Below are 15733 nucleotides of genomic sequence, written 5' to 3'. Positions count from 1 at the left end.
TGTGGGCACAGGGCAGAGCAGGGACCCTCTGTGGGCACAGGGCAGAGCGGGGACCCTCTGTGAGCACAGGGCACGATCAGGGACCCTCTGTGGGCTCAGGGCAGAGCAGGGACCCTCTGTGAGCACAGGGCAGAGCGGGGACCCTCTGTGGGCTCAGGGACCCTCTGTGAGCACAGGGCAGAGCGGGGACCCTCTGTGGGCACAGGGCACGATCAGGGACCCTCTGTGGGCTCAGGGACCCTCTGTGAGCACAGGGCAGAGCGGGGACCCTCTGTGGGCACAGGGACCCTCTGTGGGCACAGGGCAGAGCAGGGACCCTCTGTGAGCTCAGGGCAGAGCAGGGACCCTCTGTGGGCACAGGGCAGAGCGGGGACCCTCTGTGGGCACAGGGCACGATCAGGGACCCTCTGTGGGCTCAGGGACCCTCTGTGAGCACAGGGCAGAGCAGGGACTCTCTGTGAGCACAGGGCAGAGCGGGGACCCTCTGTGGGCACAGGGCAGAGCAGGGACCCTCTGTGAGCACAGGGCAGAGCAGGGACCCTCTGTGGGCACAGGGCACGATCAGGGACCCTCTGTGGGCTCAGGGACCCTCTGCGGGAACAGGGACCCTCTGCACAGCGGGCACAGAGCAGACCAGGGACTCTCTGTGGGCACAGGGCAGGCTCAGGGTCTCTCTGTGGGCACAGGGACTCTCTGCACAGCAGGCACAGGGCAGGTAGGTCTGGCTCAGAGCAGCCTCCTCCAAGCACTGCTCAGCCACCTCCACCTCCAAGCACGTTTGTTTCATGGCCAATCCCCTTGTTTTATTAATTATCCCTTCACAACTTTCTCTGAAGAGGCAGTGGTTGGGGACACAGCCTGAGGGCTGGCAGGGATCACCTGAGCACTTTGCTGGGCGCTGCCAGAGTCTGGGTAAGCACAGGTGTGACAGGCTTTGTTTCCACACCTCATTTCCGAAGCACCAACAAGCAGCAGCCTGGGGTGAAGGGTCCCTTCCCCTCACAGGTGACACACACTGACAGAGCCACCATGCAGCTCCAATGGCAGCTGACTCCCAAGCTGTTTTTATTCCACACCGCCCTTACTTGGTTGTGGGAACAGCAGCGGAGCTCTGAGGTGTCCAGAGAGTGCAACTCCTGGGGGAGAACAGTCACAGTGAACCCTTTTCTTTAAAGCAGCATCCAACTTTGTCTGAGGCTGTGAGCAGGTGGCTCCTGCCCGCACAGCTCCCAGCCAGGGTGGGACACTCTCACCTGTACAGCTTGCAAAGCAAACCCGACGATTTCACGGCTTTAAAAGCATTACTTGAAGTAAGAAGGTTCAGGGAGGTCCCAAACATGCACCAACCACAACCTCCCAAGGAGGGCATGGGCACTCTGAAAAAGAGACAATCAAGCAGCCCACTGTAATTATCACGTTGTTCCAATGCCCATTTACCACCTCTACACCAAGGTATTTGACACAGTTTTAGTCCCATTGTCTTTAGACACCCTCGGGCCGCCCCAGGAGCCAGCAGTATTCATTCCAGCCCAGAAACCAGCAGCAAGTGTCACAAAGCATCACAAGGCCATTCCCTGTTTCATTCCCAGCCCAGGAAGAACCTTGTTTCAGCCCGTCTCTGCCGTGAACGCATCAGGACCTTCCAGCAATCTCCAGCCACTTCACACTGGGAAAAGGCCAACATTCCACAGCCTTGTTTTCACCCAGGCTGGGAGGAAAGCTCAGCTTGTGGCAGGGCATGTTGCAGGCAGATACTCTTCACTATCCGAGGAAAACACTGAGAATTTCAGGTTGTGAAATACTCCTCGACCTTGACAGACAGTGTAACATGCAGCTGCAGAGGGATTCCAGTTCCTCGGGACTCCAGCACAGCACCGGGAACCCCCTGGCAGCCCCTGGGCCTCACCTGATGCTACCAACGGCCTGAGGGGCAGCCTGAGGCTTAAACCAAAATTACAGATGCTCCTTGGCACAGCAGCAGCAGCAGCTGGATAGAGACAATTGCCTTTCACCACCAGTTTACAGTCTGTCAGCTACACGTGATCTGTAGGAAGATACTTCCAACAAATCAAGAATTCCATAAGGGATCAAAATTCTAAACATAAATACAATTAAAGCCTTCTAATATTAATGCACACTTTTTATTATATTAAAATCAGGCAATGGTCTGATACAATAAAAAGGCTGCTTATGGAATACTGTTATGTTAAACTTTCAGTACAGAGGATGTTAAATCCTTACAACTAATATTTTCCTCAGAAGTTAATGGAAACATCAATTGTTCATTGACTTGACAGCTGCTGCTTTAAAATGTGTTTATTTTTAATCTTTTCTTTTTTCCTTTTTTTTTTCTTTTTTTTTTACACAAACACTGAATTTTTCATAAAACTTAGGACACACTAGGTTGGTTTCCTGTAAGCTTGCATCCACATTGCAGCAGTTAGTGGTCCGGAAGAGTAAACCAGAAAAGGCAGTGATTTGCCAGGATGCAAAGCCAATCAAGGTCCTTAATCTGCTGTGCCACCGCTTCCCCAAAATCTTCACTGAAGAGATTTCTAAGACTTACAGAACCCTAATAAAATCTACCACCCGGATTTGATTTGTCTGTGGTTGTTACATCTTTAGAAGGGGCAAACGCAAGTGCAACGTTTTGTTAATGAACATTCTTGGGTCAATCCAAAGCACCAAAGCACAGTGATTCGAGGGTACCTGGAGCGTGTTCAGAATCTCCAGGTGCAGAGTCTCTCCCACTGAGGTTTGGCAGCAGAAGGTTTGGGCAATCCTGGTAAATTACTGCTCTTTTCCCCACGTCAAAGCCTATCTAAGAGCGTGGCCGTGGCCAGCTTGGCGGTGTGGCAGCAGTGCTGGAGGGAAGGGAAAACCCACGCTTGCCAGCAGAACAGATACTCTTGTTTCCCAGGCTGGTGAAGACTAAATTTGTTGCAAAACCAAAATGGTAAGCAGGAGGGAACAGGTCAAGTTATTGCCCCAACGCTCACCCCTGGGCCAGGGGTGAGAAGAGTCACCAAGAGGGGCAAAAAGAAAGCAGCACCCCCACTAAAAAGAGGGGAAGAGGGAAGAGATAAAAAGAACCCTGAATCCCTCACCCAAAGCTCACATCACTGGTGAGGGAGACCAGGGAGAGAAATACAATCTATGCCTTGGCCAAAGGAAAGAAGGAAAGCTTGCCCCAGATTATCAGGGCATTTAAAAAAAAACAATAAAAACCCAAAAACGACCACAGTCACATTCAGCCTTTACTAGAGCGAGCACAAAGGGAGGGATGACTGAGGTTAGCACACATCCCCAGTAGTAGTCCATACAGCCCAGTGTAGTACTGGAAGCAAAAACCTTTGTGTCTACTCTAATAAATAGCCCTGAGCTTCGACTCTATTGCAAAAGACAGAGAAAGAAAAAAATAACCCAGGCCAGACACACAGCAAGGTGATTGTGGGATGGATCCTTTCACAGTTAAGTTGGATGTGCCACACTGGTCTTGACAGTAATAAATTTAAATAGACTTTTCCTGATACCAGAAGTTCAGCTATGTGGACAGTGGTTACACGACAGGATTATTTGTTATAGCACAACTTATATTTCAAATGAAAAAAAAAAATTAGTATCATTTACAGTATCTCAAGAAAAACCTCCTTTGAATGGGAACTTCCTTTCCAGTATTTTGAGGTCTACAAGATGCATCTAGAAAATTTACTACTGTGGAAAATGAAGACAGCTTAAATTGAATAAGGGGGGGCATGTTGGTTTTTTTTTTTAATTAATTGCTGTAACATTGTCCTTCAGGTGGCTGAGGAAGTTTCATATTTTCTTTAGACATCATTAGACGCCGAAGCTCTTGCAGAACAACTTTGATACTATAAGAATTCTGCCATTTTGCTAGGACTGATATGGCTCTGGGGTCCACCTAAAACAGACAAAAAGACCATTCCTGTCAGAATTGGTGCACTGGCTACACGTAACTCCCTCCACCCCCAACTAAAGATCCCACATGAAATCTGAGTGGGACAAATCAAAAGCAAGCGTCTTCCTAAAAGCATAATAAATCTCCTCTTGTCCACTTCCCTTCTACCCCCTTTCCTTCTCCAACAAAGGGCATCACAAGCAATGAGGAGCTAAGCAAGCCACAAGTATAAACAAAGCATTGGAGCTGCACAAAAAAAATGATTAAAATGAATAAAAGCAAAAAACTTACCACTCCATTAGAACTATTTACTCCATTCATATTAATTTTTGTTACAAATCTTACAAATGGAGGTGCTTCTGGATACTTAGGCCCACATTCTATTTTAAGGCTGTATATTCTGTTTTCATAAATTGTCTGAGGGGAAAAGAAAGGGGGAAACAATTACATCAGGCAGTTCAATAAGCATTTGTTTAAAGCAGTGGCTACTTTAGGAACATGGGAACTACCCAAAGTGTGGGCAGCCACGTGGGTACTATGCTGGCTCCTTGTCTGGAGCTCATTTTACCATGTTCAGAGTATCAGATGTTCCTGCAGGGTAAGAGCTCTGCAGGTTTGGTGCAGGGAGCAGCCCCGAGCTGCAGGCAGGGCTGTGGGGTGTGTGGAGCAGGCACAAAGGGAGCTGTGCACACAGCAGGGCAGTCAGGTGCAGCTCTGACACTGCCACTGGCAACGAGGGGACTCCTGCCTGTGGGACACCACTCACAGCCTGGCAGTGCCACACCCCTGCAGGGCAGCAGCACCCAGGAACTCAGCTCTGCTCAGCTGCTCCTTTTTCCCACTGGAATCCAGCACAACACCCTCCCATCTGCTACTGCTTTCCACCCAGAGGCAAACAGGACTTAGCCTTTGTCCCAGCCAGTATTTCCACATCCTGCTGAGAACCAAAATGGTAATAACTGAATCTGAGCAGTGTTAAAAGGAGGACAGCAAACAGGAATGGCTGCAAGTCCACAGGATCTCTCCCAATACAATTGATGCTTTCAAGCAAGAAGCTCAAAAGAAGTCCCAAGGTATCTGGCAAGAAGATCTGTATTCCTAAGTGTGTCAGAAAAACAGGAGAGGCAGAGCTGACTCTTCTGCTGTGATCTGCAAACTTCCATCACTGCTGGCAAGGCTGCATACTCCTGTCTGCACATTTCAATTCCTATTTAATTTTCTAAATTAGATTTCAAGGTTGTTTAAATTTTCCATAAACCCTAGGCACACAGTGAGCTTTCTTCACAGCCTTAATGCAGGCTCATTAGCACTTTCCTAATGTTCTAAAATCAAATGCTGTTCTAGAAAACAATTTGGGTACATCATAAACAAATGAAATGCTTGTGACTGGGGAGAGATTAGCAAAGGCAGACAACAAGTAAACACTTCTGGGTGAGACAGAAAACACTGCATGTATAATGCCTTCATAATACATGTTCTTGTACAACCTCACTGTGTGTCAAAAGAGGCAACTGACAGAATGGGAACAGAGAGCAGGAACATGATTAAAGGTCTGTAAAGATTTTCATATAATGACCCCTGGAATCACTGAGAAATGATACTGAGGCCAGTTGGAGAAGACATCTGCTACTGCAGGAAGGAGAATTGGCTACCTGCACCCCATCAAAGGATATTAAGGAAACAGAACAGTGAAACTGGAGACAACAGACAAGTTCTGGTTTTAGAACACCAGCACACATTCAACACACAATGAAGTCCTCAAGTTCACTACTAGACTGTAAACCCACAGTTTAGTGGGGCTGGGAACACAACAATACTCAAACAAAGACCAGCTGCATTATTAGATGCTGCTTTGGGAGAGGACATCCAGAGAAGAGACTGAAAACACTAAAATTTGAGTTTCCTCAGTCAGCTGAAATTCTACAAGAGCTCGTCGGTACTGCTGCAATAAACAGCATCCCATAAACTGAACAGGAGCAGCAGAAAAACCAGCACAAAGCATCCCTGGCACCTGCAGCAGCTCCCTTTGTAACCTCACTAGCTGAGGGATTCTGAACCTTGCTGGATTCAAGGGGACAAGCATGTTAGAATTCTGGGATCTCGAAAGTTATGTCTTACCAAATCTGCAAATATAAAGCAGACAAGTAACAGAACTGACCAGAGAAAGGCACCAAAATGTTTCAAATTATAAGCAAAAAGCCATACAGACACATGAAACCCATTAGTATAAAGAACTTCAACATAAATCACTTCCTAAAGTGCTTTTTCGCTCATTTGCCTTTCGTTTATTTTCAACTTCAGTGGTGAGGTTAGGAGAAGGGGAAAAAAAATGTAACAGTACTATTTTAACAGTACTATTTTAGTATTCAAGGATACTTACTCTTGGAGGTCCAATAATCATTCCTGTCCATCTCGTAAGTGTCATATCTTCATCATCTTCAAGGCCCCAGCTAACTGTTCCATCCCCGACTCCCTTCTGACCTTCTTCAAGTTCTTCCAAAAGACGAAAATTACGAGGAACTTTTACTCCTGAAACAATCAGATAAATATTTTCAGTTGAGAAATCTTGTAAAGCTAAGAAGCTAGAGTAATTTCCTTGATACTTTTGGTCACTCTACAGTTCACATTTTGGGCAAAACCATGAAAATACCACTTTTTGAATGACAATATTTCAATGTTACAAAAAAGCTATTCCCATATTTAGCTTGGATTTTACAAGCAGAATCAAGGTATCCCCAAATAAACATTCCAGAAGGCTGACAGCCACATGTTACAGCAGGCAGTAAAATGAAAGGAAATCTCTGTTCCCTCAAAGGTAGACCCAGTATTGTGGAGCTCTAATTAGCACTTGTCTATATGATTTATACTATAAAAATTTAGAAGTTTCTACAAAATGACACCATGAGAGGCTTGACAGCAGTTGACTCACTCAGAGCTTTAAAAATACCTTTCAAAGCAAATAAAACTCTTTCATAACATTAGTAGGTTAATCTGAAGTTAATTGAAGTGGGCTTTGTCAGCAGCAATAGCATCCTTTGTACTCGTGACCTCCACCACCAAGGAATTTCTGCACTTTGTGGCACATTTCTCCTCAAAACAGACAGCAAACCAGGGAGATTTCCTTCTCCCCATTACATTAATGGAAAACAATGGCACAAAAAGCTTTGGTGATAGAGCCAAGGTCTCACACCAAGCCTGTGGTGAAGGAGGACCCTGAACTCAGGCCACAGTGGGTCTCACTGCTCTTCGAGGCAGCCCAGAGAACTGCAGCCGAGCCCACTGCTGCTCCTCAGCCTGGGCTCTGTGCCCCAGCTTTTGGTGGTGGGGCTACAGGGCTGGCTCCTGTCAGAAGCTGCTGGAAGCTCCCCCCTTGTGTGTTGGAGCCAATCCTGGGCAGCTCCAGGATGGATCCACTGCTGGCCAAGGCCCAGGACATCAGCACTGCTGGGATAAAGTGTTTGGGAAGGGACAAAGTTACTGCACGGGAGCAGCTGGAGAGAGGAGTGAGACTGTGCCAGTGGAACAGCTGTGCAGACACCAAGGCCAGTGAAGGATGGGCAGAGATGCCCCTGGGGAAGCCCTGAGGAAGCACAGATGCACCTGCAGCCCATGGAGCACTCCTTGGCCATGGACTAAATACAGAGGATTTAGTAGTTTTAAATTCTCCTTTAAATATATTAGTGACCTAAGGAAACTTAATGGCAGAGATGATTTTGCTGCATAATCAGAGGTGTCCAAATTTCATTCACTACAAAGCATGCATCAAAGAAACCAAACCAGCAAATGACTGAAGGAAGTGGATAGACATCTAAGGTGATCACATCCAAGAACATCCTGGGCAGCAGGGCTCAGTCCCAGCTGCAGCAGCAGCACAGGAACTCATCCAGCAGAGCGGTGCCAGCACACACCAGACCTGTGCTGGCAGAACCAGACCTCCCACCCGGGGGCTGCTGAGCACAGCTCCCTGCCAAATCCCCTCCCAGCCAGACCCCGCTGCTTCCGTGGCTGCTGAGCAACACAACTCTTGGGCTGTGAAAGGAAATGAGTCAGCTGGGGCCAGTAAAGCCTTTGCCATGAGACTGCCCGAGCCCCAGAGCCTGGGTGGCAACAGGACCTCCTGGGCACCACTGCCACGTCCCTGCACAACAAACTCCAGCACAAACTCTCCCACAAAATCTTTAAGTTGTGAAGTGTGTATCCTGTGTGCCCCAGACACGAGGGCTCAAGTCTGCCAGTCACACCTGAGCCATGACAGAGAGACACCCGTTTGTAATTCCATCCCAATGTCTGTGTGCTGTGGTTTGGGGAGGCAGAGCAGCCCAGCTCCACCACCTGGGATAAGAGAGCTGGAGGACACAAGCCACAGAGCACGAGTTGAAGGACAAGGTGCAACCTCTGCTTGCACACACCTCGCCTATTTCCCTGTTTTTGCTGCGGTGCAGAGCTGCTGATGGGGAATGACTCACAGCTAAGCTGCTGTCTGGGCTCCAGCCCTGCCTGCTGTGCCCTGGGCAAAAAGGGCCAGGGGAGAAGGGCAAACAGAAGGTCCTTCTGGAGGGAGCCCAGCAGCTCTTCCTCAGGCAGGGGATGCCACAGAGAAAACCCTGTGGCTGTTATCAGAACAGCAGCCAGAGCAGCCATCAGCTGGAGCCAGGGGAAGACACACCTGGAGTCACGTTAATGCCAAAAATGCTCTCACTTCCACACCACAACATCACAATACTTAACAAGCATCATCTCAGTCTGTGCCTCACTCCTTAATAGAATCATTTCATAGTTATCAGTGGTGCAAAGACAATTTACAGGTACTTACTGACACCAAGCTAAATAATCCAGGAGGAGTCAGCTTTAGGGCAGACACAGGCCACACAACAAAGAAGAAAACAAAAGGTATTGCCCGTCCACCCTTCCTCTGAGCATCAACTGTGAGTGATCCCTCTGAGCATCACACCCTGTTCACTGAGCCAAGCAGGAATCTTTAAGTGAGCGTGTAATTAAAAATGACATCACCACGTACGTATTTGAGCAGCCACAACCAAGGCAGAAAGGCAGCCTTAGTTCTGACATTTGCTACCCAGAGCTGGGCTTGGCTTTTACAACCTTACGGGAAGAGAAGGCAACTTAATTGCTGAGCTCTCCCCAGATACAGCTGCTCTGATTCAGCATGAATCCAGCATGAATCAGAGCCATAAAAGAGTCACACAGGATTTCAGAGCTCTTGGGAAGTGTGAAGTCTCCTGAGAGCTGGCCAGTCACACTGAGCAGGGCTCCTGCCTCACGGAAATGGCTCACAGCAGTGAGTGCTCACTCCACAGGAACTGCTCCCCACGAGCAGGGGCATCGTGGCAACGGGGTGCCCACAGGGAAGGACACAGATTTGAGTTTTACGCACTGCATGGAAAATAAAATGATCATGGCAGATAACTGGTAATTTTACAAGAGATGACCCTGTCACACAGCATTGCTGCTTTCTTAACATGTTTTACCCCTATTCTAAAGCTCAGGGTGTGAACTGAAGGACCATCACCTCAGCTACCACAGAAAGTGCCAATTCAGCTCCCTCCCTGACACATTCTCAGGAAATTCATTCAACAGAAAGAGAATCACACATATTAATATAAAATATTATGCCTATATGACCATAAATGCTTTATATAAATAAACTTCTCTTAGGCAAGGCAGAATAAAGACCAGATTCACCCTCCTGGTCAGTCTGGAAAGATGCACCAGGCCATTAAGGCAACCCCATCTCCTCCTCATTGCAGGGGCCTGGAGCACTCATGGTCTGCTACCACATCCTGCTGGGACCCAAACCTCACACAACTTTATCACTTGTGATAACACAAACACATCATCACCGGGCTTGCTGTCCACCGAGATTCCTAGAAAGTGGCCAGATCTGTCCTAGGCACACACAGTATTTGCCAAATGAAGTCCATGCTGAGGCATGGCAGCTGCAGTCAGGAGATGTCCTGTGCCCCTGACAGCACCAGGAGTGCCGGGGTTTCCTCCTCCCACCCCCCAATAAATACCTTGCATAACCCTCTCAGTGTAGCAATGGAGGCTTCCTTGGCAGTAACCAAACCAACCTGTTTTTCTAAGAGCTCTTCATTTAACACAAGAAAGCCTACATAAAGTGAGAGGCAATTAAAAAATAATCAGCACTACTAAAGGTACACAACTGAGTGTGTCTTGCAACCAGTTTAAGAGTGATCTTATCAGGCTGAGATTTTTCTCATCTTACTCACTCTTCCATCTCCATTTTCCTCGGTTACATAGCCAAAGCAACTTCACATCCAGACACCCTGTGAAGCTGAGAACAGCACTGTGAAACCAGGCAGGCCATGTGCCTTTGGGGGAGATCCTCTCCTCCAATCCTTCTGATCAGTGGCAGCAGAACAAAAAATACACCTCTCAAAAACTTCAACAACCTGTTTCCCTCTCCTTTCTAAAGTGAGATCAAATTACAAGCATTTCTCTTCAGGACTAAAGCACAGGCACGGGGCAAAGCACACCTCAGCAAAGCACCCAGAAAATGGGGCTCCGAGGAGAGGAGCTGTCTTTTATTGAAGGTTTTCCCACATCTTCACTGTAACAAGCAATTTATCAAACCAGCCTTTCTGGACAATTTAAACTCTGCTTTCTATACTAGTTCCTGATTTACTGTAACTCAAGGGAGCTGAAATCCAACAGCTTTAAACACCTCTATTGCTCAATACATTAAAATGCTTTCTGTTGCTTGTTTCTGTGTATTTGATACTCAGCCTTAATTACATCCTTTCCAGCCTGTGTTTCATGTCTTTGCATTGACTGCAGCTAATGAATTGGACAGCTTATCCTTGCAGCACTGGGACAGTAACAAATACACAAACCATTCCTTGTCACAATGGTATATAAAGTTGTTGAAGTGATGGAATACTTAAAACCAAATAAAAGGCTTTCAGCAATTGTCACAAAAGCTTTCAGGAGAAAGGAACCTGGGATTTCTTGCATTGTCTTTACAGTCACAATTTCCACTCTGATGATGCAGACAGGTTTCAAGATATTTTCTCTTCAGTTACTTTTCCCCTACTCTTGAGTCTTTCACTTACAGTCCCAGAGAGCCCTTGGCCCTGGCAATGCTTCCTGTGAGATGAGGATGACTGCTGTCACTCCAAGGAGCCACCGAGGGGCACCTGTATTGTACAACACTGCCACTGCCCCTCTCCTGTGCTTCTCACGAGCATCCCTTGGAGTGCACAGGGACGTTTCAGGCTTAGAAACAGACCTTTTAATACACTGCACTAACCCCAGCGTTTCAGGGTTACAAACAGACCTTTTAATACACTGCACTAACTCCATTGTCTGCTCTCCCCTGTCAGGAGCATTAAGGCACATGTACCAGCACTGCCACAGTCACACACCCAAGGAGTGGGTCTTGTGCAGTTCTCCACCTTCCTCAGACTTGGAAAAACTTAGATCTGGGCAAACCATTTTACCACTCAGCACTCCCAGGCTGTTGGTAAACACAGCCCTGCAAGAAACCCCCTACACTGAACTGTGAGAGAAAGTGGTTAAGTGAGGTCATTACAGCTTTCCCAGGGCGAGTTACAGAAACACCATCCCCCAGCCAGCACAGCTGGGTTTGACTCCCTGTAAAACCCAAAACTGCAGGACAGCAGCGTGGTGCAGGGTCTGTCGTGTGCAGAACCCCTGAGCAACCCCTGGATTCCTACTGGATCACCTCTGGCAGCTGAGCATTCCTGCAGGGCACCTCAGTCTGTGGGATGGACAAACACAGAGTGGAGTCTCCTGCCAACAGCCTCATTAAAACCATTCAAGCCAACCTTTCTTTTTATTCATATAGTGATGGGGTGTGTGGGAAACCCACACCATCAGCAACACAGGATTCCCCTCTGTCAGTGGTACAGATGGACCCCACATCCTAACATTCCTTCCAAGCTGAGGGTTGGGTTTTCCCCTGTTAATAATTCCTACCTGCTTAATAGATACAAATATCTAATCTACCTACCTGTCTAATTGCCAGGACCAGCCCTATGACTTATTTAGGTTACAGGGACATTTGTTACCTCTTCTTCCTGTGGGTCAGTAGCTGCTTTGGAAGACAGATGAGCATTTTCCATCTTCAATATGTGTTTAAGCTCCGCTGCTAAACCACCATGAACTCAAGATATCACAAATATTCCAGTTGCTTTACAGACAAATACAAACACATTAGGACTCCACAAATCAAGTTTTAGCAAACTGTGCTTCCCAGATGAGAGAAGGCAGCACCGAGGCATGTTCCCAAGCCCCCAGGGAGGGCTCACCTGCAGCGCCCTGCCTGTGACAGGCCCTGCAGGGACAGCAGGGACCCACACAGCTGCACTGCAGTGCCACTGCCAGCTCCCGGGCACAGGCTGCCCTTGCCACCAGCACGGGAGGCTGTGTGTCCTTCCCCAGCACTGCAGAGTGCTCTGAGGGCAGCCCCTGAGCTCCAGCTCCACTCCCACCCACGGAGCCACCAGACTGAGGGCTGGGTCTGCTGCGGACACGCGGTGCTCCTGCAGCACGGCTCTGTAAGCTACCCCAGAGAGCTGCGTGCCCACTCTGTGGCCCTGCTGCCAGCACTGGGGACACGAGACAGCTGGCAACAAAATCCTGTCCCCTGCCACAAACCCAGGGGACAAGGGAACAATGCAGCAGGCACAAGGTGGCCAGCAGGTGCCCGGTAACAGCAGCCTGTGCCAAAGGCCTGTCCCTGCAGCCCAGCTCCTTCCCACACGTGCCCCTCCACGAGCACCTAACAGCTCAGTCACAGAGCTGTCCTGCCTTGAAAAGGAAAGCATTTGCCTTCTTCCAGCCAAACACAAAGTGCAATGTCAGCAGCTTGAAAGGATCACAGAGAATGCAGGGCAGGCAGGAGAACGTGACCTAACAGGGGAAGAGGGGTCCCTTCCTCCAAGCTACAGCTCCTGTGTCTTTACTCAACACCTCACACGTTCAAACACAGACCTGCAACGCAACTCTCAGGACAGCAACCACTGCACTTAATCGAGTTTTTATTAATTGATTAATATGAATTATGTGCATTGTGATGGTTATCCTTAAAATCCAATGAGTGGTCATTGACAGAGAACTATCTGTACAAAAAGAACTCCAAAATATTTCTATTATATCCCCACCAGTCACATTCTGGTGAGCACAGCCCAACTTTGGAGGGTGTAATTTGGAAACAAGCACTACAGGGGCACATGTGAAACCATCCATGGACTGGGAAAACAGGAAAATGAAACTGCCTCAACAGAAGTGACTCTGCTTTACTGGATCTGCTGAAATTCACTAGAGGACGTCAACAGAAAAAAACCTCACTCCAAATCTAGTTGCAGTATTTTTGTTTAATATGTAATGACAAATGCAAAGGGAGAGTGTGTGTAACTACTCAAAGCTGGCGTGGAGCAGGTTTGAAGGGAATTGACAATTCAGCGCTCCTCGGAGCACACACGTCCTGCCACGGGAGCTGCACACTTCCCGCGGAACACAGAGAGGCCAGTGGCCAAAAAGGCTCCTAAAGCGCCCATTTCAGCCACGGAACGCCGGCCACAGCCTGGGGACTGCCGGCAGGAGAGCGCCGGGGCCAGCCCTGGCCACACGGACCGGGCCAGGAGAGGAGCAGGGCAGGAGAAGAGCCCGAACGGCGGCCCGGGCTCCGGGGCCCGGCTCCGCCACGGGCTGCGGCCCGCCCGGCCCGGTTCCGGCGCGCCGGGACACGAGTCCGGCAGGGCCCGAGCGGCCCTGCAACGTCCGGAGCCGCACCAGGGCCGCTCCCACCGCGAGCCCTCGGCAGCCCCCGGGAGGCGCGGACGGGCCCGCCGGGACCCGCGGACGGGAGCGGGGACGGCTCCGGCTCCACCCCCGCCCCACCGGGCCCCGCTCGGGCCGCGCCGCCGCCCCCTCCCCCCGGCCGCGGCCGCCCCTCCGCCGGGCGCCTCCCGCCCCGCCGTCCCCGGCCGTGGCCCCGCGGGTGTCCTGGGGCGAGGTGGCCCCGGCGCGGCCCCGCCGCCAGGCCCGGCCCGGCCCGGCCCCGCTCACCCGCGCCCGTGGTCGCCGCCATCTTGCGCCGCCGCCGCCGGCCCCGCCCCGCCTGACGTCACCGCAACGCGGGAACTGCGGCCAGGGGCGCGGGCGGGCGCGCTAAGGGGAGCTCGCGGCGGGGCGGGGCGGGCGCGCGCGCGGAGCTCTGTGGTGCACGGGCGGCGCTCCCGCGGCTCCGCGGCGCGGGCGGGCGTTATCGCCGCTCGGTACAGCCCCGGCCACCGGCCCCGGGGCACCGACACCATGGCGGGCGTGTCACACCCCTTTCACTCCGGCCCAGCTTCCCCCAGCCCGCTCCCTTCCGGCATAATACGAAAAAAAAGTTAAAAGAAACGGGAAGGAAATGAGTTCTGCTTCACTTCGCTTTGCACCACACGCTCAGAAAACTGAGCCCCAAAAGAGCCTGTGAGAACAGCCAGAATAATCACGAAGCAAAACGTTCTGGAGACCCACGGCAGCTCCAGCCCCGTTCTGCAGTGACCCTCCCAGCCCCAGCCTCGAGCAGGGACGGGAGCCATCGATTGTTCCTGGAAGCTGCTGTAAAACAGCAACGCTGCTCTCGCTGCTTTTATTTACCCAGGCACACTTCACTGCAGCCGCGGCCCGGCCGAGGGCAGCAGGAAGGAAAGGAAAGGCAGCAGGAAGAGGCAGGACAAAGCAGCAGGGACAGGCAGCGGGAAGGAAAGAGGAAAAGGCAGCAGGAGAAGCAGCCAGATGGGCCGAGAGCCCAGCGTGGGCAGCACCGCAGAGCCCAGTGCCCCAGCAGTGCAAGGTGGGGACTCATTGCACAGCCTGCCAAGCAGCACTCCCCTCAGCTTCCACACTGCTCAGGCAGGAGGGCCGCAGAGACAGGCAGCACACCTGAGCCAACACCTCCACTGGGATTTTGAGGCACTCTGCAATAATATTCCTCAGTTTACTACAGCACAGTGCCCCCAGACTGCTCTGTCTGGGAGGCTTCTGCAGTGCAGATCAGCCCTGCTCCTGGGATGTGTGCAGGGAACCTCTCCTGCTCCTGGGATGTGTGCAGGGAACCTCTCCTGCTCCTGGGATGTGTGCAGGGAACCTCTCCTGCTCCTGGGATGTGTGCAGGAAACCTCTCCTGCTCCTGGGATGTGTGCAGGGAACCTCTCCTGCTCCTGGGATGCACAGAGGGAACCTCTCCTGCTCCTGGGATGTGTGCAGGGAACCTCTCCTGCTCCTGGGATTCATGTGAGACATCACAGCTGTTCCTCCAAGGTCCTCCTGACCACAAGATCCACTCAAGGAGGGCAACTGCAGCCCTGGCAAAAGCTGGAGGCCTGAGAGTCCTTCTGAGAGCAGGAGCCTGACAAGAGTTCTCCGTGGAGGTGAGACTGAAATCAGAGCTTTTAAAAGCATTTACAAGCATTATAAAATGCAGGCAATCCATCCCTGAGGAGTTCAACAGGAGTGCCTTATTCTGCCTCAGCTCTAATCTGTTCCTAATCAACTTAAGACAAATTTTCTTAAGCCAGATTTACAGCTGTTAAGAAGGATCCACGCAGCCTTTTGCTCCAGAATTGCCATACTGATTTTGTGGGAGCATCCACGTCTCTGAAGGGGTGGAACAGGGACCTCAGGAGCCACAGCAGCGTCAGGTGTGGGGTCACAGAGCCAGGGCTGCCCCAGGAGCCCAGCACAGCATCCTTGTGGAAAATGCAGCTGGAGATTAACTCTGTCCCAGTTTCTCATAATTAAGTAAGATTAACAGATAAATAG

The 15733-nt window shown here is 50.5% G+C and overlaps 1 protein-coding gene across 1 annotated transcript; it reads right to left on the bottom strand.

Moving 5' to 3' along the window:
• Positions 1-2119: 2119 nt before the first annotated feature.
• On the bottom strand, positions 2120-14063 carry UBE2V1 (ubiquitin conjugating enzyme E2 V1). Its single transcript, XM_036395466.2, has 4 exons — positions 13991-14063; positions 6300-6448; positions 4211-4336; positions 2120-3922 (listed from the first exon to the last, which is right to left on the bottom strand). The coding sequence occupies exons 1-4, from the start codon at positions 14010-14012 to the stop codon at positions 3776-3778; spliced, it is 444 nt and encodes a 147-aa protein (XP_036251359.1). The 5' UTR covers positions 14013-14063; the 3' UTR covers positions 2120-3775.
• Between the last annotated feature and the right edge of the window lie 1670 nt (positions 14064-15733).

The sequence above is a fragment of the Molothrus ater genome, chromosome 17 (assembly GCF_012460135.2).
Source record: "Molothrus ater isolate BHLD 08-10-18 breed brown headed cowbird chromosome 17, BPBGC_Mater_1.1, whole genome shotgun sequence".
In the NCBI taxonomy this organism is placed as follows: domain Eukaryota; kingdom Metazoa; phylum Chordata; class Aves; order Passeriformes; family Icteridae; genus Molothrus; species Molothrus ater.
The sequence above is the reverse complement of the archived record's forward strand: the minus strand, read 5'-3'. Positions and strand labels throughout refer to the sequence as shown.